The sequence below is a fragment of the Zeus faber genome, assembly GCF_960531495.2.
Source record: "Zeus faber genome assembly, chromosome: 8".
Lineage (NCBI taxonomy): Eukaryota > Metazoa > Chordata > Actinopteri > Zeiformes > Zeidae > Zeus > Zeus faber.
In genome coordinates this window covers 11,789,138-11,813,797 of record NC_137195.1, presented here as the reverse complement: position 1 = coordinate 11,813,797, position 24,660 = coordinate 11,789,138, and the positions used below count along the sequence as shown (strand labels likewise).

The following is a 24,660-nucleotide window of genomic DNA, read 5'->3' as shown; positions in this document are numbered from 1 at the left end:
TCAAACTTTTCAAAATCAGAGAGGCGTCGGCAGAATTCTCCGTGCAGGTCGTCCAGCGATGTACTGTATTTGCTAGCATGTTGGGGGCTTCTTTCAGCGGCGCTGGCGTGGGGGAAATGCGCAAACGATTTGTTTGTCATTTGTTAAGGGAACAAAGTCAGTTTTACCTCGACGGCGTCCGCGTTTGAATTTATGTCGTGCGCAAACTGATCTTTCCCTTGTGGCTTCACGTTCAGCTCGTTCACGTGTGCCAGTATGTCCACAGCGAACGCCAAATCACAAAGCCAGCGTGCGTCTTTCAGCTTGAGAAAATCATCGGGATCCCTTATGTACAGCAACGGTTTCTCGGCAAATCAGACACACGGCCTTTGATTGTAAATCAGTTAAAAAAATATATTTTGCAATGCCATCTTTGTTGAAAACCCGCGTTCGCCGTCAATTTTGCGCTTTTGTGGTCCGCTCATTTTGTTATGGGTGATGCATACCTGACGACCAGGTGAAGTGAAGAAGATCCGCTAATGCGCCGTCTGGTGGTACCCTCATGTATTACAGGAAAATAACCAAAATGAATACTACAAATTCAAATATATTATAGGATTGCTGTTAATGTAAATGCCTCGAGGGCCGGACTAAACAACGCTGTAGGCGGCAGGCACGTCACAATGGCTAGAATGTGTAATCGAAGCGGTATTTTCAGCAAAAGAAAATTCAAAAAACACGTTTTGGTGACCTCAGACACCTATATTAACTTAAGCATAATAGGTCCACTTCAACAAAATATGGCTCTATGGAATACTGGATTCTGATTGGTCAATAGCAATAATCAGGGGTCAGTTATTTGTGGATAATGACTGATTAATTAATGACGAGGCGTCGTGCACGTTAAATTCCATATCAAATATAAGCTCTGGGCTTTACTCTATGCTATGCATGCGTTTTCCCAGATTTTGTGGAAAAAAAATATGTAAAAGAATCATTTTCGAAATAATATGATTGACAATTCGATACGGTGAATGAAATCTAAATACTGCACATCTTGTGGTAAGATATGTACGTTCAATATGAACAGAAACAAATATTTATCCAAAACCGAGAAAACATGTAAAACAATAAAACAAAAACAACAATATCACGGTATAGTAGTATTATGAGGGAGACCGGGACATCTGGTCACACTTTTATTCTCCTTGATATGTCTTCGAATATATAGGTCATGTTGTTAAAAATCACAAACCAAATGAGAGAACAAAGTCTCGGGCGCAGAGTTTTGTATTCGTTTCATTTCCATACCTAATTTCAGGTATGTGCTAATGTTGGCTAATTGCTATCCAGTATATCAAAGTTAGCTCAAAGTAGGAGATTAGCAAAACACGTTCTCTCCTCTACCAAAGTACAAACGCATCATTTGGAAGGTTTTTGACTCGAAGATGACAATATATATATATATATATATATATATATATATATATATATATATATATATATATAGACGAAAAACGTTACAAAAAACGTAAAGCTCACTTTTTTGTTCGCAGCGGGGGGTCGGCGTGCGGCGAGAAGAGGAGGAGGGTGGAGGAGGAGGGTGGAGGTGGAGGAGGAGGGGACCGCGTCCGCGCCGGGGCGGCTCCGGGCTCGAGTTCCAGACGGTTGTGGTTGACGGCAGGGCAGCCGGCCCGGTCTGCTGGGATGGATGAGCGCTAGACGGCAACAACGATCAGCTGTTGAAACGACGACGACGACGACGGCGACAAACAAACAGCAACAGGTGAGTACAACTGTTTTTTTGTTTTGTTTTTTACCTCCGCCGCCTGCACCCGCTTGGAATCGGATCCTCGGATGACCACGCCGCGCCGGGGCGGTCGCAGGGAGAGCGCGCTCCCTCCCGAAGACGCGTCCTCCGCGGCGCTGCGACCGGGCGGGCGTCTCTCTTGTCGTTTTGTTTTCGAACGCGTCGGTGGCGGTGGCTTCATTCCCATAGTGAACCCTGCCACGTTCGGTGCGGCGCAGCGCTCTAAAGCAAGGCTCGTTTCATTGCAAACGAATAGTATTTGAATAGATATGATCACAGCACTGTGTGTTGCATTAAATGGTATTACTACAACATGACCGTGCCCTGATACTTTACTGACTACACCTCCAAATTGCAAGGGGCCGGTTTCCTCAGCTGGAGCGACCCATGTTCAAAATGTCATAAAAAAGTTCACACACACACACACACACACACACACACACAAAAATACACGACAAGTGCTTTGTAGAAAGTGTGCAGGGATGTGCCGTGGGGAACGGGGCCTCTATCCTCTAGAGTTGTAAAGAATGCCCGATGTGTGTAACCCATTCACATGAAGGGAGATCATGCCGGCGTGTGTCCTCCTCTGCACCCATGAGTCTAATTTTCCAAGAGGAGGCATTTTTAATCAAATTAGTCGTTTTGGCCCCCGTCTCTGAGTGGGGGATGAGCTATAGAATAGATTGGATAGAAAATGGCCAGAGGAGGGAGCACCGGCTGTAAAGAAAGACATATAATTTCATAATGTTTTCTGTGTGAAGCCGGGATTTCTATTTAATGAACATATTACAGTCTCGCTTTTAACTTACTTTCGCTAATTCATCCAAAAAAAAAAAAAAAAAAAATTGAAGTGTGTTATTTATAGTAAACGGATAAGACAGTGTGTTCCCGTGCCATGTCCTTGTGTGACCGACTGAAAGTGATGAATGAATGCACTGTTGATAGATAACTTCTGATTTGTTTGGTCATTATCATTTTCGATTGATTCATTGGAGCAGTGACTCTGGCGCTACCTACCTTACTGCCGTGCAACACGTGCATATAGATGACGATACCCACCACCAAACAACACATTTGTAGTTATTTGAAGACCATTTCATAGAATAATAATTTCAACACAAAATCAACATCTGATTGATTCTCATGTACTGCATGTTGTTGATCGCTGCGGCCCAGTGTGTGTTTGGTAAAGGCGCTGGCGCTGAGCCGGAAAGACCAGTCTATCATGTGGTTGAAAACTTCTAAGGTCAGATCCGTCTGGTGATTGGAGAGCAAAGAGATGGCGGAAAACAAGAAAAATAATCAGATGCTTGGAGAAAAAAAATATAATAATAAAAAAAAAACACAACCCCCCCCCCCCCCCCGCCCCAAAAAAACACGTTTCGGATCCTGCTGACGCTTCAGCCGCTGTAAATTCGGAGAGGTGTTCAGTGGCATCTGCCTCGCGTGTCTCTACCTTCCGTCTTCTACGTTCTGTCTCTGCGGTTGTTTCCTTTCGTTTGACTCTCCCGTTCTTTCTCGTTTCCCTTTGGGTTGTGAGTTGGCCTTTTGGGAGCGTCTCCCGGGGCCGGGTTCTTGGCGCTGCGATGGTGCTTCCGCTGACCGCCGCCCATTTGGCTCCTTCTCTCCTGGAAGCCTGTGTGGTAGTGGGAGCATCGAGTGACAAACTTCAGGAGCTCGACCAGGTACAGTACACCTGTCCATTGGTGCAACCCTGGATGAATGTGATTGTTGCTTTATCAAGGGCGGTTGCTGTTGCTGGTTTTGTTGGGGGGGGGGAAATCCCATATTTGATACGTTATTTAGCTGGCAGTTAATAAGAAACAGCCATTGAATGTATTTGCCAGCATTGCAAGTTTTGGTCAATAAATTGTCGATATAGATGAACATTCCCCGAAAGAAGAGCATTAAATATCCCCATCGTCTGAAGTGACCAATAAAACAAAACAAATGAGATGATCAGAGATGAGGATGGATGTCGGAGACAAAACGTTACAGTTTCAAATGGAATTCTGGGACTTGTAATGTAACGCGCCCGACACAGACCATCTCATAGATCGCCTTTTTAATATGCAAGTTGTATTAATACCCATTGATTTTCCTTCAAGACGAAATCCTCCTCCTAAATCCTAACTCCTTTATCCCGATCAGTGCGTCATTGGGAAAACTTCTCTGACTTCTCTGCGTTTCTGATACTCCTCTACATCTCAACAGGCCACATATTGCCGTGGGACTCCGGAGCTCCCCCTGCTGGAGCCCGAGGTACTGCACATCCTGGCCCCGCCCTTCTTCAGCCGGGGAAACGTTCAGTCCGAAGTGAGGTCGGTCGGGCGGCGGAAACGCGCCTTCATCAGGAAAAAGAAGGAGCGCCCGTTGTCCCCTAACCAAGGTGTGGTGTCTGGTCTTCCATCAGAGGGTGGGGTGTCTGTTTTCTTTTTTTTTTTTTTGTTTATTTTTGCTGTCTATCGCTTCCTCAATTTGGGCAGCTTTCTCGGAATCTGATGCTGTTTATCCCGGGTGTGTGCAGTCACGTTGGGTCTGTAACCGAAGATTGTGGAGTATGTGTTTGTTTTTAGTGCCAAACGTTTCTGCCGATGGAGGAAGAGGAACAAGTGAGGACGTCAGTGTTCCCAAAGATATTGATCTGAAAGCTCTGCCACAGCTCTGCTTCCCTGGTGCGTATACACACAAACACAGGCACCCACCACACACACACACACATCAGGAACTCCTAAACGTAGCAAATTTGGCTTTTTGCTTGAAGTGTCTTCCATTTTGTCTTTCATTTTCGCTTTGCAGGTGGCCTTCAAGTAACAAATGTTCACAGAGAAGAGCAGTTCCACTTCCTGGTGTTCACTGATGTTTTGGGGAACCAGACCCACGGAGTAGTGATGCAGTGTGACCGCCCTGTAGTGGTAATAAAAAAAAAAAAAATGACTGTGTACCGTGTACTACACCTCAGCGAGCAAATCGGGTTGCGATCAATCATATTGTTTTTTTGTTTTGTTGCTTTTTTCACAGGAAGCGTCGTCTTTGTCCCAGAACGGCCATGATGCCTCTAAGTGTCCTAAGCTTTACTCTGCCTACGCCGTCTGTCTGATATCCAAGCACCCGTACTACACAGCGCTGAAGGACTGTCTGTCCTGGTGAGATGAGGAGAGGGGGGAAACCACACTCAAACAATGGAAAAATACTTGCATTTTAAGATAATTCAGGTCATGGCTTATCTTCCTTTCTAACACTTTTTTATTTTATTATTATTTTTTTTCATTATTTTTTTTTTATGAAGATATTACCCAACAAAACACACTGCTCCAATCCAAAAACAGAAATTAATTAATTTATTCTTTCCAATTAATGAAATAAAAAAAGGCCCTAAATCATAGTGAGAAAGAGGAGCATTATGATGCAGTATCTAAAACATGACATCTCTCTCTTTATGTCCATGTTCATTTGATTGTGCATTGAGACATTCTTCACAGTATTACATCAGATATTTTCTCATTTCTGCTTATTCCTTGCTCCTCTAGTCTCTTGGTGCAGCTGAGGACGTGTCGCTTGTCTGATTTAGAAGAGAGGGTCAAAGAGTTTGCCGCAAAACTTGCACTGGTCCCCATTCCACCGCCGGGAACGCTGCACGTGGTCAGAGTCTGTCCATCCATGTGTGTGTCTGTGTTTGTCCACAAGTGTCAACGGCTCCATCACTTTGAATTTTTGCAAGAGCCCGACCGATGCCAGATTTTTGGGTCCGATGCCGATCACGATTTTGGAGAGTCTAGCTGACCGATTACCGATGTTTTGACCAATATTTGTCAAAAAGTGTGAAATTTTCAAATAATTTGAAAACTTATATTTTATTAAAGTTTCTATATTTGAGAACATTTACCTTATAAGCAAGCAAACAAATAAAAAAAAAAAACCATACAAATAACTTTTTGATTTGATTAAAAAAAAACAAAAAAATTATAAATAAATTTTTTCTGAGTTCCAGTGAACGCATCATTACTCCCGAAATGAATTTGTTTTCCGAGTTTCCATGAACGCAGCATCGCTTCCTGCCTGGAAAGCCGTGTCGAAACACGAGTGTAAATGAACATGGATGGATTTATAATGCTTAGTCGGACTTCTCTGATTATTTTGGTGAATAACGTAAAGTGTAAAACAATTGTGTAAAACAGACAATTACAGGATAAATAATCAATATTTTTTTGTTTTTTATTTATTTATTTATTTGTTTATTTTACTTATTTAAAAATTGGGACACTTCGGCTGCATAACTGCCGATCCCGATGTGGTCAAAAAAGTCAAATTATGACCGATCTATCGACCACCATATCTGTTGGGTTCTAATTTTTTGCGCAGTTATATTAAACTATAAAAAGCTTGCCTAATGTGGTTTTTATTAAAATACCTCTACTTATCGTTGTAGAAAGGTATGTGGATATTATTTTCATCTTTTTTTTATTACAGTGTATTTGCATTACTTTTGTTTGCTGTGCTAACCCATTTAAAAAGTCTCCAACCCTGTGTATTTCAGATGTTCACGCTGCGTCCTCTACACATCGTTCTACCGTCCAGAGAGGACAGAGATCACCCAGAAGTGGACTTGGATCTCCACGTACCGCTGCTCTGCTTTAGACCCCAGCAGCTGCTGCAGGTCTCTCACACACACTCTCTCACACACACACACACACACACACACACACACACACACACACACACACACACGATCTTAGACGGTGTCTCTTCTTCTTATTCCTCCTCTCTCTTTCCTTCCAGGTGCTCTCCTGTCTCCTCCAGGAACAAAGAGTTGCATTGTTTTCCTCTGATTGGGCAAAACTTACCCTGGTGGCAGAGAGTTTGCTGCTTTTCCTACAGGTCAGATCGAAATGCAGGTCATATGGAGAGCAAAATGAAATTTCACAATATTTTGGAATCTTCTATGAATCCCGGGAATGGCTATTGTTGTTTTGATAAGATATTTACAGTCAAGGAAAACTCTCTATTATGCCCACAGCCGTTGTCATGGCAGCAGCCCTACGTCCCCGTCCTGGCCAATGGGATGCTGGACTTCCTCATGGCTCCCACTGCCTTCCTGATGGGATGTCACATCAGCCATTTTAAAGAGGTCGCTGCTGTGAGTACATGAGTCCAAAAAAATGAGTAGAACTCATTAATTAATTAATTAATCAATTAATTAATACGGTAATTACATGATCGCATTTATTATTTTAAGCCAAAGTCAGAAATGTCGCAGCGAATAGGATTCAAAGTTGGCACATATCATCAATTAACTGTCTTCCCAAATTTATATGTTCGGATGCTTCATGTCAATCAATGTCTCTCTGTAAGGGGAATGTGTCTTACTATTACTATATAACTTTGCTATATACTATGACAGTGGCATAAAATGAGCAATTCATTATTATTCATTATTTTTATGACAATTAATCATCAACATACATTTTTTTTTTTATTATTTTTTTTTTTTAACCTGTGCTGTCAACATGCTGGGCATACAACACAGAGTATTTGTATGCAATTGCACCTAGGACAGAGTTAGTCTGCAAGTGGAGTTCAACTTCTCAACCTGCAATGCAACTCTTTATTCATTCTTTGTCATCAAGAACTGCTGCAGTAACTCTGTCCTGTGAACGACCTGTGGGATGACAAGAGCATAGCTTTTTGTTGCACAGAACCGCCACCAATCCCCCTCTTTGGAGAACCATCTTACCATGTTTTGGCCTATAAACAGCTAATCATCATTACTGCTCCAAGAGGGGGAGAATCACCACAGGTGAGACAAATAAACATAGAAACAAACATGTACACGGAAAAACATAAACATCAGACCACAACATGTATCGTAAAAACAGAGTTAATTAAGTCCAGGAAAACTGGAACAGCAATTGGGCACGTGGCCCCCTCTTGTCATAGTTATGGCAGTAAATGAGGGCGAAAAGGAGAGGGATGTAACCAGGAGGGTGTTAGGGGGGTGTTTAAAGTGTGCGTGTTGTTGAGTGTGCGTGTGCTTGTGTGTGTGTGTGCCCGGATCAGTGTGGCTGTACACCTGTTGCTCCTGAACGGAGCAACAGGTGTACAGCCACACTGATCCGGGGCCCCAATTACCTAAGTAATTCAGTGATCAGTTGTTTTTTCAAGTAATAAGTGCTTTTTTCTCTATCGCATTTCAATTGATTGGCAAGAAATTTACGTGTTTTGTCAATGAATTTCAAATAATTTGCTCTTGTTCATTGCATGAGGAATTGTGTCTTTTGACGGATATATTATCAAGTTGAGATGTAATTGTCTGGATCTCAGACAATTCCAATCCCAGATTTGCTCAGTGGGTGAGTTGGCTTGTTGGGAGTGCAAGTCTTTTAATTGTTGTTCTAGTTTATTTTGGCATTCTTGTCCTTTCTTTTTCTTGTGAGTGGAGAATGAAACAATACTACCTCTTAGAACTGCCTTAACCGTTTCCCAGAGTATGGATGGTGATATCTTTGGAGAGTCATTCAGCTCAACGAAGGAAGTCCATTCTCTGGAAAATTAATGGTTAAATTCTTTATCAGCCAAAAGTGAGGTGTTCAACCGCCACCTGTCAGGGGGGTTCGGGTTGGTTTAATTTATGAGGTTGAAACTAATCGGTCTGGGATCGGAGATTACAATAGGGTGGATTTCAGGATGTTTGATGTTGGACATTACAGAGTTACTTGTCAAAAAAAAGTCCATTCTAGAGAAGCTTTTGTGGGGTGGTGAATTATATGTATATTCTCTATTATGGCGATTATTTGATCGCCAACAATCGCCAAGAACAAGGTCACTCATATATTGTTTTATAGTGTCAGACGAATGCCAGGGCTTGGGGTTATTTCTGGTTTGTGAACGGTCTAAACTAGGAGTTTCGAAAATAAAAGAAATTTGGGTCGTCCTCATTGGGGGCATAAATATTAGCTATGGTTAATTTGATGTTTCATAAAATTCCGTTCATCTTTATTTAACACCCTTCTGTGTCTGATATTGTGGTTCCTTTCTGATATGGGATACTTTTATTGATCAATATATAAACATCAACATTTTTTTGTGTTGTATGATGCAGAAAACATCTGTTTAACCCATTTAGCTTTGAGTTTGAGGTGCTCGGATGCAGTGAGGTGAGTTTCTTGCAGTAGATTGAAGCAGGGTTTCATCCTGGTGAGGTGACTTAGGATTGTGCTATGTTAAGCTGGTGAGCCCATTCCAACTTACAAACTTCATGGGTGTCATTGAGGTTAGTTAGGGGGTGATGGATGTGGATTTGTAGTTTTCCCATGCAGCAGGACAGTGCATTCAAGGCAATAGCTTTACTACCGTGCCCATGTTTTCCCATAGATAAGTTAGAATCTTTCCCCTTTACATTCCTTTTTACTCCTAGTATTGCAGGAACTTTGTAGGGATACATATCTACACAAACAAATAGACAAAGATAAACATAGAACAGTGCAGAGTCAGACATGCATATAGTGAGAGAGTGGATAGAGTGTGAAAGTGATGAGAGAAGTAGGGAGGGATTAGAAAGGTGAGATGATGAAAGAGTGAGCAATATAGACATAGATAGGATGCTAATTTCCACATCTCGCATATCAGAATTATCAGAATAACCAGGGTGTGGTGGAGGAGTCTCAGAATAACAGACCGTCCATATATAGTTTATCAACAACCAGTGATACCCGTTTACCCTTCTGCCGGTTCCCCTTCAGGATGGGGTACAGCACCTTCCATCGGTCGTTGATCTCTCGGGGGAATTGATCGTTCATACCCAGCGTGGTTCCGTTGAGCTCCTTGTGCTTGAAGTGTTCAAACTCAGCAATGATGAAGTGGTAACGGTTCCCCACTCGGTGTCCCAGTCGGTGAACCCGGTGGAAGGTGATCTGCTTCGCGGTGTCCGTGGGGAGTTCCAGGGCGGTGTGAAGGAAGTCTTTCACCATGTTTTCTGGGGACTCTGTGTTGTTATCTGGGATCCCGGAAAAGAAGAGGTTGTCCAGCATAATTCTGGATTGGATATCCAGGATAGTCTCTTCCATTACTTTCTTTTTTTACAACCTCCATCTCCGTTGTGAGACGCTTTGCGGAGGTTTTAAGCTCCGCGTTGTCCTTTTTGCATCTCGCCGACCATGCGGTGCAGGAAATCAAGGCTGGCTTTGATCTTGGAAATGTCTCGGAGGAGCGGACCGATCATGTCCAGCTTCTTGTTAATCTCATGGACGACATTAACCTCAACAGCGCTGGATATAAGATTATCGGTATCGGGAGCTGGGCCTCCGTTTTTCATCTTCCCAGGAATGTTACGGTCCTAGTCCTCTTCCATCACGTACTCGTTATGAAAATAATCTCTATAATCCTCAACGTCCTCCACTTTGGATTCGCGTGGTGTTTTTTAAAAATGTCATATATATATATATATATTTTGCAATTCGCTTTGTAATTTGTCTGAGTTGGAGAGGATTGTCTGTGTTTTAGTTTGTGCACCTGGGTGCCCCCATGTTGGAACTGTACTCACTTCCGTCTTCTCGCGAGATCAACTTAAATTTCATGATCGTGACATCTTTAGCTTTGACAGGTGGAAGGAATAACATCTAAGAGGACAAGGTAACAGTTCTAATGTTCTCATGCCGAAGGTTCATGACAAGATTTGTCTGGTAATGAAATTAAAATGACTATGTATTTTACTTTTCCCTCTGCGCACCCCTTGTTTACGGTACATTGATTTCATTGTCATCACTCTTTATCACAATGGTCAAAAGACCGGAAGAAACGTGAAACTTGTCATTTTGGTGAACTGTCCGCCGTCCATTTGTCCAGGAGACGGACGATCTGATCCTGATCAACATCGATGACGGCAGCATCTCCATGTCGTGTTGCGAGGCTGTGGATCTTCCCGAGATGCCCCTGGCTGCTGCCGAATGCTTCACACAAAGGTAATATTAAAATGTTAAAATGGTATAGAATCAAAAGGGATTCAAATTGTAAAAATGAAGCTTGCCCTGTGTGTGTCCTGCAGGGTCCGGTCTCTGCGGCTGCATTTCGAGCTGTTCCAGTTCCGACACGCGAGCTGCTGCGACATCAATGAGCAGCGTGCACAGAAGAGGGCGTGGCAGCACAACCTGAACCAAGACATCCAGAGGATCACGCTGGAGCTCATCGTCAACATATTCAGGTCTGGATTTTATTTATTTATTTATTTATTTATTTATTTATTTATTTATTTTAAAAAACATGTTACATCCTGAGATAAGCACGGTAGAATTTACAACATTCTAGTCGGAAGTCATCAGCCTGGCCTTGTCAATGAGGCGTCATGAGTGTTTTCATCTGACCCCACCTCCCCCCAAAAAAATAAGCTGTGGTATACTGATTGAAATGACCAGTGTGGGGTTACGAAGAAACAAACTAAGGAAGAAGTCGTCATTCCAATTCTGTGATATTTGTTATAAAAAGTAATTCTGACTTTCAAGAGTGATGTGAAACTAGACGTTCTATCAATAAGTTTTAAAGTTTTAGCACAGTGCATTGTCAGGGTGTTTGCAGGTCCTTGAAAAGTCTTAGCATTCAACAACAAATTCAGTTTGACACATATTTGGGCTATTATGAATCTAAGTTCTGAATTAATTTCAACGTAAACATTTTTGTCAGATTCTTTTTGCATCAGAATCTTCATTTCTGATCTGTTAGAACCTACAACTTACCTTCATACCTTAGTTTGGAGCGAAGTCCTAGAAAATCCTTGTCTGAGGTTCTGTGTATATATAAAAAAAAAAGAAAAAAAAGTGCTGGTTAGATTTATTACAGTGATTTGTCAAAAAACATGTGATTTAAACTTGTCCTAAAACGGCCCCAAAAATTATGAAATGTAACTCTCAGGGATGTGAGCAGCCACCTGAACTATGAGCACCGGGTGTTTAACAGCGAGGAGTTCCTGAAGACCAGAGAGCCGGCCGAGCAGCTCTTCTACAAGATGGTGACAATAAAGAATGATCTGGAATACAATATGTTGTTACTTTTTGGGATTTACTTTTTTGGTTATTTGCTGTGAATATTTATATATTTTATTTTTTGTTTTTATAACTCATTTTCTCACTGAACTGCAGAAAGGCTTCAGTGGAACTTTCTGTAAAACTCTAAATCAGCTATTACAAACAAATGTTTTTGAAGTAGAAACCATGAAGTAGAAATTAATATTTCCATTTCGATGCGCCCATCAGATATACACCTTTCTTTACCCACAAAATGATATTATTCGCAAACATTGATGTGTCATTTTTTTTATCATGTCTTCCAGCATTGATACATCTGTCATATTATATATTCCTAGTTGCTGGAGACGCACATCTTCCACTCCTTCCTGAAGGATCGTCTCAACAGGAAGGCCGACGCCTTCACTCGCATGGAGCTCAACACTCGCTCTGAGATGCAGAAGTCAGTTCTAAACCCAAGATAATTAATATTACGCTAATTGGTAACATGTGCTTTATTTTTTAAATCATCATTAACTTTTAGAAGTGTTTGCCAAGTGGGCAAATATTTATGTGATATCAAGAAAGGAAAAAACATATTGAGAACAGACTTTTTTTAAGGGAAACAATGCAATCATCAATATCTTGACGAAAGTCAAACATGGCTTTTTTGTGCAGTTTGAACTTTGTTAAACTATGTTAAAAAAAAAAAAAAAAAAAAAAAATTTTTTTTTTTTTTTTTTTTTTAAATTGCTTGGATGACTGATTACTACATTTTCAGTTTCTAAACAGATGGATATATAAAGCGCTTATTTATTGATTTGATTTTATTTATTTATTTTTTGTACATCTGAAAGGTCGTTGACACCGGGGGCAACCAGACTGCACAAGATGGTTGACAATGGCTAAAATCTTATTGCCTGCGGCTACTGGGCAAATATTCATGTCCAGTCCCATTGTAAAGTGTTAAAGACTAAACCCCAAAAAACAAGTAACTTAGTGTTATGTATCACCCGATTAGACTGAAAGGACTTAATGTAAACTGTAAACTATGACTGGGCAGTACTCCAGCCACTACATCTACAAAGGGAACGATGGACCCAAACTTTGCCGATACCTTTAACCAACCATGCAGCAGATCTGAACTTTCGCCACATTCTTCTTCAATCTAACGTCTCGTCTCTGTCCTCCAGGATGAAGGCGACTGTGGAGAACCCCCGCAGACCCACCATGCAGGAGATCCAGGCGAGGAGGACCTGCTCCCTCCCAGCGCCGCGGCTCAACAAGAGGCTGGGGATGAGCCTCCCCAACCTGGGAGACGAGCAGCCGCTCAGCCTCTACAGACAGACCTCGCTCAACAGGATCATAGTCCCTGACCCCCGTGAGATTAACACGCACATCACATCGTGTTTAGCCTCAGTCCGTGCGGTCTGATACCCTAGATGCATGTTTTTTTTTTATATCACAGGAAAGGACCACATGTACTTTTACGGGGAGCGCAAAGTTTACTCTCATGTGAGCAGCGGAAATAAAGTGGAATTCAAAAATCTAAGAAGCATGATTGGACATTAGGGCAAAGAGGTTGTTTGGGGTTAATACATTGGTTTTTCTGTGGAATAAAAAATAAACAGTCCTTTTGCTGAAGTTATGTAGACCGATTTCTAAATGTAATTAGGAATAAAAAAAAAAAAATACTGAAATCAAATCATAAAAATAGATCTTAATTCAATCATTTTATCCTTTGGTTTTATCAGTTGGTCCAAGATCACGGACATTAAATAGTCAACAGCGCATGTTCAGTGTATTTCATGTCCAATTTCGCGTCCAATGAACACAAGTGGGATTCCCCTGGACAGAACTCAGATATGAGGAAAATATTGTTGTGAGGGTGCGTACTGGCGCCGGGCCAGGGAATGAGGACGAGGAGGCAGGCGGAGGCGCAGCAGCGCCGGTTGGCGTGTTTATTAATTGTTCTTTTTAAAATCAAACGGTGGCTCGGGGACCAAAAGAAGAACTCAGGGGCTCGCAGACCAATATATACATAGTCCGTGCGGAATTACAGCTTTCTGCTTTCTGTCCGGCAGCTTGCCTTTCGGGGCGGAGCTCGCCCTGGGCGTCTCATCTCTCAGGCACGCCGATCCTTAGCTCAGCTGCCCCGGGAGGGGAGCCTGCACCGCCTGTCTACAGCGGCGGCTGGGCCACGCCCCCTTGCTCCACCACAGTTGTCCTCAGGTTTTCCAGACCAAGAGAATGAAGCTTGGAAAGCGTAAAGAAATAGTCCCTTCGCTCTCGAAGGGACTATTCATCTTTCCTTCATCTTTCCTTCCATCCACCCGTCCGTCTCTCTCTCTCTCTCTCTCTCTCGCTCTCGCTCTCGCTCTCTCTCTCCTTCCTCTCTTTCCAAAGTGTTGCGGCCTCCCCCTGAATCCCCGAAGGTGTTCAAGCTGCCAGACTTCCCGTCCTCGCTCTCCTTCAACTCGGTGTGGAACTACCACAGCGAGCTGATCCTGCAGCTCGGGAAGGCCATCTTCTGCCTTCCACCCGAGAACTCTGCTCTGCTCGCCAGGTACCAGCTGCGCTTCTCCACCCGGGTGTTCCCTCGTTTCTACTTGTATAGAAGGAGAAAGATGTCACAAAAATATACACAAAATGTCGCTTCTTGTAAGTTGTTTCCCGATATAGGATAATTCTTCACCAGAACTTACTTAACTCATTAATGAATAACAATAGGGAGCAGGATTTACTCATGAGTTTCACATTTAAAACTTGTTTTAAAACACAGAGCGGTGAATTCACAATGGGTTTGTGCAGTTTTTGTGGCCGTCTAATTTGAAAATGTGAAATGCACCGCTAACTGCACTGCCATGCAAATAGCATCTCGGTGCACCGGCGCTATCTGCGGGTATTTAAATTAGGTATTATGCATGCATTTGGTGCAAATTGGCCCCTTTCTATGCAAATTTAGCCTTGTTGCAAATAGCGTCCAATTTACAAGCACTGGTGCTAACAGCCACACGCAGTTAGAGTGATGCTGTTACCGTCTGCAGAGACCTGGTGGTAACTGCTGGTGCAACTGAGGCACATTTATAAGGGGTGTCACGCCCCGACTTTCCAGTGATCTGTAAATTATATTTTGACATTTTTATTACTATTATTATTATTATTATTATTATTATCTTACGGCATCTGTAGCGGAAAGCGCAGAAGTCCATGGTGGTTTTCAAATCCCGCTCCAAAAGCAACTTGAATCATTTTTTTGTACGATTACAAACGTTACAAACATTGAGGAAAAGACGGTTCTATAATTCCTGTTAAACTCAAAAGATATCCAAAAAACAACTCAGTGTTATAGGGAATAGCGGTGAACCTCGGGACCATGGACAGCCGCCCAGAACTTTGTTGAGCAAAGTATTCTAAATCAACTCTCATCAATTCTACGTTTTAATATTAGGATTCACTGTGTCATTCTTTGTGAATTCGCCCCTCAGCCATTTCCCTTGTGAGCTCAGGGGTTCTGGATAATGTCTGCTACACCATCACTTTCATCCCATGAAATGGGATGTGAAATGCCTGCTCAAATGAACATGTGATTCATATGCAATGAAAACATCTGTTCACGTGGCTCCAGAGCAGATCTTAGACACTGCCTGGCAACAGCAAAGTAGAACCCATTAACATTTACAAAGCAGCGCTTTTTATCTGAAAAAAGTGAATATATTCCCAACGTACTGTACTGACTTTCCATCCAAATATTTTGTCCCGAGGCTTGGAAAGTGAGTAATCGCTGTAGACGGTGACTCAAGACTTTATTCATTTCGCTAAATACCGTGCGCTCTTTTCAAGAGCATAATTATCGCATCAAAATACAGACAACTTGCCTTGGAGAGCTGAAAGCCTTGTTTTGTCGAATAATAACTGAGTACTAGATGGAACACCATGAAGTATTTCTCACTTTGTACTCTTAAAACCATTCTCTCCTCTGACTCAACAGGAACCTTTTGTCTTTCTTTGTTGTGTTTTTTTTGACGGTATTCTTTTTTTTTAATTGACTCTGAGTTTGTGATGTAATCCTAGTTAAAGTTATTGCCCATGTCTAATGCTCTGCATTAGTGCTGTTAATGCTATTTAAGCACATGGTGGCTCTAGTGTCTTAGATCACATTAGTAAAACTCAATACACAGTACATTTTAGTGTTTGTTTACCTGTTTTTACGGATACGGTTTTGACTTACCATATTTTTCTTGATATGCTCTGAACTTAATCCTAAATAAGCATGATGTGTTCGTGCATAGCAACAAAAATAGATCCCTGGATGTGTGAATCACAGTAAGACACTTGTGTACTTGCTGTCTTCAGATTCTACTATCTGCGCGGCCTCATCAACACCCTGTGTTCGCGGCGTCTGGAGGCGCTGAGTGACTTCCAGAACCTCTACAAGACGGACACGACCATCTTCCCCACGCAGCTCGTCACGTGGCTGGCCGACTCGCTGCAGCGTGACGAGAGGCAGCACGCCGACCGGAGACCCGAGCTCAAGAGGCTCATCCTCAAGGTCCGGCCGCTTTTTAATGTGATTGGTGTCAACGGTGGTGGGGGAAAAAAAGTGTACCTATGTGTGTTAGGATGCGTGTATAATGTGGCTCAACAATAAGCAATAAAAGCAAGCAATACAAATTATTAACAATAAACAATTGAAAATAAAGCTAAATTGTTTACAATAAACAAAATAACAATAAGAAATACAGTCTGTCCTGTCTGTGTGGTGATGCATAGTTTCTTTCTTGCCCTTTAGGTGAAGACTGAGAACGAGAAGCTGCTGATTCCACCCGACGACCACGTGAAGAAGTTTGAGCTTCCCAGAATGCACCTGCACCAGGAGGAGTTTGTTCGCTGTGTCCAGGAGTCTGGGATCGTCAAGGACGTAGTGACCATCCATCGGCTGTTCTGTGCTCTGACTAACGGTAATAACGCGTGTGCGTGTGCGTGTGTCACAACATTTAAAAAAAGACGCGTTTGAATTGCCATTTAAGGGAGCATTAAAATAATGGTAAATACGTAGAGTGCATTTAGAGAGCGCTTAACAGAGCATGCCTCGCAATCACCCGTTCACACACACATTCATGCATCAATGGCGGTGGCCACTGTGCAAAGCGCACACCTGCTCAACGAGAGCAGTTAGGGGTTCCATGTCTTGCTCAAGGACCCTTTGACGTGCTACCAGGAGGAGCCGGGGATTAAACCAGGAACCCGCTGGTTACTTACTTACATTATCATATGTTATATTAATTATTTTATCTCAATGCCATACAAACACCCTGCAGTTGCAAAAACACTCCAAGCCCAAAGACCCTGCACCGATAGAAGAACCCTGAACCCGGCCTCCTTCTAAATGCCTTTTTAATGAGGGTTTTGGAGAGAAATAAATGATAAACCAGCCAATCAATCCATACTTTATTCTAGTTCACAGTAGTATACAATCTAATACAAGAGCCCAAATAAAAGCCTCTTTTTTTCGATATATATTTTTTTAATTAAATGAATGTATGGTTGTTACAGAAATCTATGACCAAATATGGGAATCCGGGCAACACGCATATTTGCAAAGCAAAACAGGAATGAATAGTAAGCTGCTGTGTTTTTGTATGAGGAACTATCTTTGACTTTAAACCTCAAAAGAAGTTGTCAACAGCAACAAGATGACTGTGTTCTCTACATCTCCTCCAGCATAAAGAACTGCATGACCCTCTATTTCCGAAAACACATTACGTTTCACATTAATTTCCAATTACTTAATAATGCATCTGTAAATACACACACAGGAATGTGCTGGTACTGTACTCTGCAATGTTATTAGATCATGTATTTCTCAATCTGTGGAAATTCCCTTGGGTCACAGTTAGATTTTCAGTGAAAAACAAACGCACAAGTGATGAACGTCCAAAAATAGGATCTGGCAGCTTCATAAATTGTCAAATAAACGAAATGCAAAAAATAAAGCTCTTGCTTTTCTGCTTTAGTTGAGTCAGAGACACCGAACAGTCGTATCACATCCAGCAAAACAGATTCGGGCCATTTGTGCCATTTCATGTTCATCATTGAGGAATATGAATTGGTCCATATTTGATCAGGATTGGGGCTTGATTGTGGTCAAGATCGTCTTAAATGGATTTACAACCTTCAATTTGTCAAAAACATAATTTTTCAAAACATTTTTTGGAAATTTGCTTTCAAGAAACAATTGTTTGGTTTATATTTATAGGTAACTATGTGTGTGGTTTTTGTTTTTTATTTTATTTTTTATTTTTTTTGTTTTTTTCTAAAATGTGGCCTATAATCACACATGGTTAGGTAAAAAAGAAAAATTAACTGAAATTTGTTATTTGTTATTTGTTTTGCCATGTTCTTATGAATGCTTTCTTTTGACAGTCAGAAGCTCTTTTGGAATCAGACGGTTTAGTAACATTGAGCAAGGCTGTACAAGTGACTGTGATATATGAGTGTTATATTTTAACTATAATACATGTATGTATTATATTTTACAAACTCCTATGTAAAATATGAGTTAATATGCATGTAAACTGCATTTTAATATGCATATGAACCATGTGTCGGAAGCCATGATGTAATTTTTCTGTTTCTCTGGATCTCTGAATGTGCTTCCATTTTTCAACACATGTCCACTTGTATGCAACTTGTTTCTGTAATTGATATATTTGTTATTTTGTTGAATCTTTATTCCTGTAAACCCCCCACTCTGTCGCAGACGAGGAAAAGCAGGTGGACCCCGAGCTCTTCCGAGTCTTCTACACCTTCTGGAAGGAGACGGAGGCCGAGGCGCGGGACGTCAACCTCCCCTCCGACGTCATCGAGCACCTGGACAACAGCGAGTGCGTCTACAAGCTGTCCTCCTGCGTCAAGACGTCCCACGGCGTCGGCAAAATCGCCATGACGCAGAAACGCCTGTTCCTGCTGACGGAGGGGCGGCCGGGCTTCCTGGAGATCACCAAGTTCAGAGACATCAAGGTCCATAGAACACTGTCATGTGTTTATTTATTTTTTGTTTCTTTCTTTCTTCCCTGCAAACGACCACATTCCGAGAGATTGATTCAATTAAGTTATTTCAATATTAAAAAAAAATGCTCAATAGAAACAAAGCTATTCATGGAGTACAAGGCGAAGTACAGAGACAGATCACAAAGGATCCTGTATTACTCAGTGTTTTTCTCTGTTGCCCCATAATTTAAGGATTTCACAGTTTTTCCATTTCAAGACTTAATTTCTGGCAGTCATGTTCCCTAAACAACGTATCCAGTTCACCCAAAGCACTGATATTTTCCCGCTGTCTTCCTCTTCGTTCCTGCTCCCTCTCGCCGCCGTCTCACCAGGAGGTAAAGATCTCATCGGCCCCCTTCCTCCTCCTCCGCATCCCCTCCCTCCGCATCCAGACCTCCAGCAGGGCCGAGGTGTTTGAGGCAAACCTGAAGGCTGAGACTCACCTCTGGGACCTGGTGATAAAGGAGATGTGGGCCGGACGCAAGATGGCCGACCAGCACAAGGTACGGCAAAATCTTCCCGGCGGCACGAATTTCCAGAACCCGGGCCCTGCCGAGCTGGGCCCGGCTCTTGCTCTGCTTGGAAATGACTTCCATCTTGTCTGCAGGACCCTCAGTACATGGCGCAGGCTCTGACCAACGTCCTCCTGATGGACGCAGTGGTCGGGTGTTTCCAGACGCAGAGGTCCATCTCCGCCGCCTCCAAACTGGCCTACTTTGACAGGGTCAAACACGAAAGTGCGGGCGCTCGTCCTTCCCTTCATCTCCCTTCTCTCCTCTCCTCGAATTGGTGCCGTTGTGTTTTCTTGTCCCCGCGTGTGACGTTTTCACCTAAATCGGCTCTGGAAACGGCGGATAATTTGGCCGATCTGCGTGATGATGAGAATACCACGACGGGGACAAGTCGTCCTTTCATTATCCCTGTCTTGCTTGTTTGTTCATGGTTTGCCACTTCATTTACTTTTTTTATAATTTATTATCAGCATGTGACCGTGACCCCCTTGTCATCCATTTGTGTTTGTGGTTTATTTCCGTCCCAGTTCCCATGATGGTGTCTAAGACCACTTCAGAGACTCTGAAACATAAGATTAACCCCTCGCTGGGTCTGGCCGAGCCGCAGACTGTACACGTGCTGCTCTACACACCAGGTGGGGACTCTTTTGTGCTTTGTATACGCGATTCCAGATGCGGTTGACGAGTCGGCCGTGTTTAGCGTGACAGCCGGCTCCTTTGGAAAGAGCCATTGTCATTAGTTCCATGAAATGGGAGGACATTGAGTGCAAAGGTTTTCCACTGAAGCTAACAAGCTTAGCAGCTTGCGTGCCAGCGATAACGGGAGAGCCTCTAAGTTTTTTATCTGTTTTGCTCCCTTGCTTCTTCCGTCTTTTCTTTTTTTTCCATTCTTGCTTTTTTTTTTTTTTTACAACAGAAAGAGTTTGTGTGCAAGTTCCTATTCCAACGCTGCGTAGGCTGTCTTTAATATTTATCATAAACCACTTACGAAAGCCCTGCCCTTTAGCTGTGTGTGCGTGTGTGCGTGCGTGCGTGCGTGCGTGCGTGCGTGCGTGCGTGCGTGCGTGCGTGCGTGCGTGCGTGCGTCTGTCCGTCCTCTGGGTCGGCGAAATGGCTCTGTAGTCACACACTAGCCCTGCAGAGGCGTCAACACCCTGCGACCGCAAAAACGCTCCACGCCTAAAGACCCTGCTCCCGCCGAAGAACCCTGCCTCCTTCCTACCTTTTTACCAACTGACCCTATTTTCTCAGCTGCTGTTCCCTGGGCCTTTCATTGCTCTCCTCTACCCACCCCTCTGTACCTCACTCCCCCTTCAGGCCAGTTGAGCTGCAGCAGCCCCGATGGGGACGGGAACCCCAAGCTCTGGGTGGCTCTGAGCGGCGGCCGCGTGGTGGTGTTCGATGCCGCAAGCTGGTCCATGCTTCAGGACTGCATCCAGGTCGGGGCCTCTCAGCTGGTGAGGACACAGGCTTCGCTCGCTCGTCATAAAAATCCGAAGTTTCACTCGGCCTTGTAGAGCACTTTTCAAAAGTGTGTGTGTGTGTGTGTGTGTGTGTGTGTGTGTGTGTGTGTGTGTGTGTGTGTGTGTGTGTGTGTGTGTGTGTGTGTGTGTGTGTGTGTGTGTGTGTGTGTGTGTGTGTGTGTGTGTGTGTGTGTGTGTGTGTGAGACACTGTAGAACTGCATGCTGGACCTGGACCATGACCAGGTTTGGATCGGCTCCCAGGACTCTGTCATCTACATCATCGACACTCGCAGCATGTCTTGCAACAAACAACTCACTGAACACAGACATGAGGTCACTGGCTTCACCCTGGATTATAAAGATCAACAAAATGGGTAAAGGTTTTATTAACAAGTCAATTTTAAAACTACAAATACTTTTCTTTTTTTTTTTTTTTTTTCAAGAAATGAAATAAAGAGGGTGGATAGATGCTGATACGACACAGTAGTCTCGCAGCTAGCCAATGCATTTGGGATGGAAAAAAAACAAACTCCTTCCCCCTCTCAGAAGCATCGAACATTCCATGGGATTTTTTTGGGAATAATTCTTCTGTTCAAAAAAAACAACATGGTTTAACTACTGAGTTTATGTGGATTATTTTTTATTTTTTACTTTTCAACATAGCACAATACATTGCAAGAAAGGTCCTGGGGTTGATTCCCACCTGGGGGCTGTTGGCACCGCGCTCTGCTTCTGTGTGGAGTTTGCATGTTCTCCCCGTGCTCATGGGGTTTCCTCCATATAACATCGTAAGAACCCCCAGTAAAAACAGGCACAACAAACATTGTCTGACCAGTGATGGATGTTGAAGTTGGTCCCTGGGCGCTGTACTGTCAGCTGCCCACTGCTCCTGACCTGCCCCCCGGAGGAAGGACAAGCCTCAGTGGGGAAAAATGTGGAAAAGACGTGTGTGTGTGTGTGTGTGTGTGTGTGTGTGTGTGTGTGTGTGTGTGTGTGTGTGTGTGTGTGTGTGTGTGTGTGTGTGTGTGTGTGTGTGTGTGTGTGTGTGTGTGTGTGTGTGTGTGTGTGTCCGTTCTCTGGGTCAGTGAAATGGCTCTGTAGTCACACACTAGCCCTGCGGAGGCGCCAACACCCTGCGACCGCAAAAACGCTCCAAGCCTAAAGACAATGTGTGTGTGTGTGTGTGTGTGTGTGTCAGCCGTAGCTGCACGTTATGCATGTGTTGTGGTGTGTGACAATAAAAGATGAGCTAAAGCTTGTCCAGTTTGATTAATACAAGCCACATCATTTCTTGATGTATGTGACTTTTTTTCCAACATTTAACACTCTCTCTCTCTCTCTCTCTCTCTCTCTCTCTCTCTCTCTCTCTCTCTCTCTCTCTCTCTCTCTCTCTCTCTCTCTCTCTCTCTCTCTCTCTCTCTCTCTCTCTCTCTCTCTCTCTCTCTACACCTCTCTACCTCTCTACCAGCCAGCAGCCATATTCCTGCAGCAGTGATGGGACCGTTCTGTTGTGGGATTCTTCCAGCCTCAAGGTGAAGAGGCAGCTGCACGTAGGCTGCGGCCACCTCTCCTCCATTCAGATCCACAACGGCATGCTGTGGTGCTGTACGTACGGACACGGCCCCCTCATCCTCCCCTCTGCTTTTAAAATAACCGCTCAGCGGTCCTTTCTGTGACATCCATAAAGCTGCACGAAGCTGCTCTGTATTGTGACGAGCAGGACGTCATTTTTCAGATCAGGTTTTTTCACCAGTAAAACTGTCGACATTGTGTTGGTGCAGGTTGTGGGGACAGTATCGTGGAGCTGAGAAGGAACGGGACGCTTCACAGGAGGATTTCCCTTCCCGAAAACCTGCTGAGCTTATCCAGCTGCTTCAGCAGCTTTATTCTCATCCTCGAGGAATCAGTTATCGATAAATCGAGTGATTCAGAAAGTTAATCAGTTATTCTTATCGAACACTGAAGCAGTGGGATATCTTGGCCCACAGCATAAAACAAATCATTTTTATCTTGTGTAAGTTGTTTTTATTAACATAGGATTTTGTGTTAGAAACAAATGGTAACCAAAACCATTTTTTGTTCTATATTTGAGCATTTATTTGAATGCATTCTAGCAAGGGGAGCTGTGGACGGGCTGTGCAGACTCTGGGGAGCTGTGTCTGTGGCACATCAAGGACCACAAACGTCCCATTAAGAGAATCTCGTTGCCAGGCAGTTGTGGAGTTACTTGCATGATTAGAGTCAAGGACCAGGTCAGTAATAAAATAATAATAATAATAATAAATCACATCCTGTTGCTGTGGTTTTAGCCTCTATTTTAGGTATTTTTGGAAGAAAATGCTGGTATTATGGTGTCATTCTAAAATGTTATAATTAATGTTTTTTCATGTAAGTTGTTATTTGATGCAGTATGTTGGTATATTTTTTTTTTTCTGGTGGGAGTGTAATTGCCTCACAGATCTTACACAACTAGGGCTGTACTTGACTCAGAATATCAAGCAATCGCTTGTGTCTAGAGTTTTAAACGGGCCCTGGGGCTAAATTATTAAAGACCGTAGTATCGAGCTCCGACATTACTGGTAATGGTATTGGAGAAATTAAGAAAATAGATTTTATATTTATTTGGGCTATATAAACCATTTATAACTTTCAATTATATTAAGATATTCGTCTTAGAAGCATTTTCACTATTATCAGAGGAGATCTCTCTCGCTCTCTCCCTTCATCACCAGAGATATGCGGGAGGGGGGCGGGGCCGGCTCCCTCTGCCTGGCTCTCCTGCTCGGAGTGAACAATGGCACGGCCATTGCCTCATCGCCCCCTCTCCATGCCTAATGCGCAGAAAATAAATTAGTGTTAAATCTGCCCTTAATTTGTTGTAGTTTTTTGTCTTGAAAAAAATCTTTAAAAAGACCCGCTAAGAGTACCGTTAAAGTCCCGGATCGATAAGCGGTATCAGTAAGAGTAGTGGTACTGTCAAAATCGTAACGATACCCATCCATACTCGTGCGCCGTTGCTCCATGAAAATGAAAACACACTTTTTTTAGGTCCTCAAGTAAATAACGGTCCTCTAGTAAAATTCAGACCCGAACCCTGTTGGACCCATTGGACGCTATGTATTCAGGTTCGGGTAAACCCATAAAGACCTCTCCTCCTTACCTTTCCTCTCTTCTCCCCCCGTTCCCTCTAGATCTGGGTGGGGTGTCGGGGCGGGGGGGCGTTGGCGGGCCTGTGCGACGCCCGGCTGAGGAGTCAGGTGGTGGTGCTGGACCCCAGGAGCCACGCGGTGCTGAAGGAGCTGCAGGCGCACTCCGACTGCATCCAGACGCTCTGCTCCGCCGAGGACCGCTACATCCTCAGCGGCTCCGCCCAGCGCGACGGCAAGATCGCCATCTGGAAAGTCGAGTGAACGGAAGGGAGGAAACCAGAGAGGGCAAGAAGAGAGAGAGAGAGAGAAAGAGAGAGGCGGGATCGGAAACAAGGACTGAAAGAAATGAGAGATTTGAGAAGAAAACCCGACCAATGTTCACACGGTCGCTGTGGACATTCTGTGCAAAGCAACTTTCTCTTCCTTTCTGACCCCAAAAATGACTGCTTGTGATTATCGATCGTGCCTTCAATTCTTCTGATACTATAGCTCAGGGAACAACATAGTATTTAGAAACAAAGTATTTTGCTCAGTGGCCATGCTGAGATGAATCGGAAAATGAAGCATTGTCTACTTGAAACCATGTGGAGTTAAGACAGTTACCCAAACGTGGGCAAGATGGTCAGAGGAAAACACACGCCGAAAGCGATTCACATGCACTCATTTGTTTTGATGACGACTGTCAGCGCTATTTAAAAGAC

The 24,660-nt window shown here is 43.3% G+C and overlaps 1 protein-coding gene across 1 annotated transcript; it reads left to right on the top strand.

The window, feature by feature from the left end:
• The first annotated feature begins 1,667 nt into the window (after positions 1–1,667).
• Positions 1,668–24,593, top strand: LOC307233387 (DENN domain-containing protein 3-like). The gene is made up of 28 exons (XM_080004714.1): positions 1,668–1,765; positions 3,330–3,474; positions 4,004–4,178; positions 4,366–4,464; positions 4,589–4,704; positions 4,811–4,935; positions 5,320–5,431; positions 6,327–6,446; positions 6,569–6,667; positions 6,807–6,926; positions 10,631–10,746; positions 10,830–10,985; positions 11,690–11,786; positions 12,141–12,244; positions 12,975–13,162; positions 14,188–14,347; positions 16,138–16,333; positions 16,574–16,742; positions 18,545–18,804; positions 19,167–19,337; positions 19,442–19,571; positions 19,874–19,981; positions 20,664–20,803; positions 21,024–21,184; positions 22,279–22,415; positions 22,592–22,710; positions 22,925–23,062; positions 24,002–24,593. Exons 2-28 carry the CDS (start codon positions 3,376–3,378, stop codon positions 24,218–24,220), a joined length of 3,834 nt encoding a protein of 1,277 aa, XP_079860840.1. The 5' UTR covers positions 1,668–1,765; positions 3,330–3,375; the 3' UTR covers positions 24,221–24,593.
• The last annotated feature ends 67 nt before the right edge of the window (positions 24,594–24,660 follow it).

Coding starts and splice junctions, on each gene's coding strand:
- LOC307233387 (XM_080004714.1), top strand. CDS start 3,376: ATGGTGCTTCCGCTGACCGCCGCCCATTTGGCTCCTTCTCTCCTGGAA. Junction 13,163..14,187: donor GATCATAGTCCCTGACCCCC/GTGAGATTAACA, acceptor CTCTTTCCAAAG/TGTTGCGGCCTCCCCCTGAA. Junction 18,805..19,166: donor CCAAGTTCAGAGACATCAAG/GTCCATAGAACA, acceptor CCGTCTCACCAG/GAGGTAAAGATCTCATCGGC.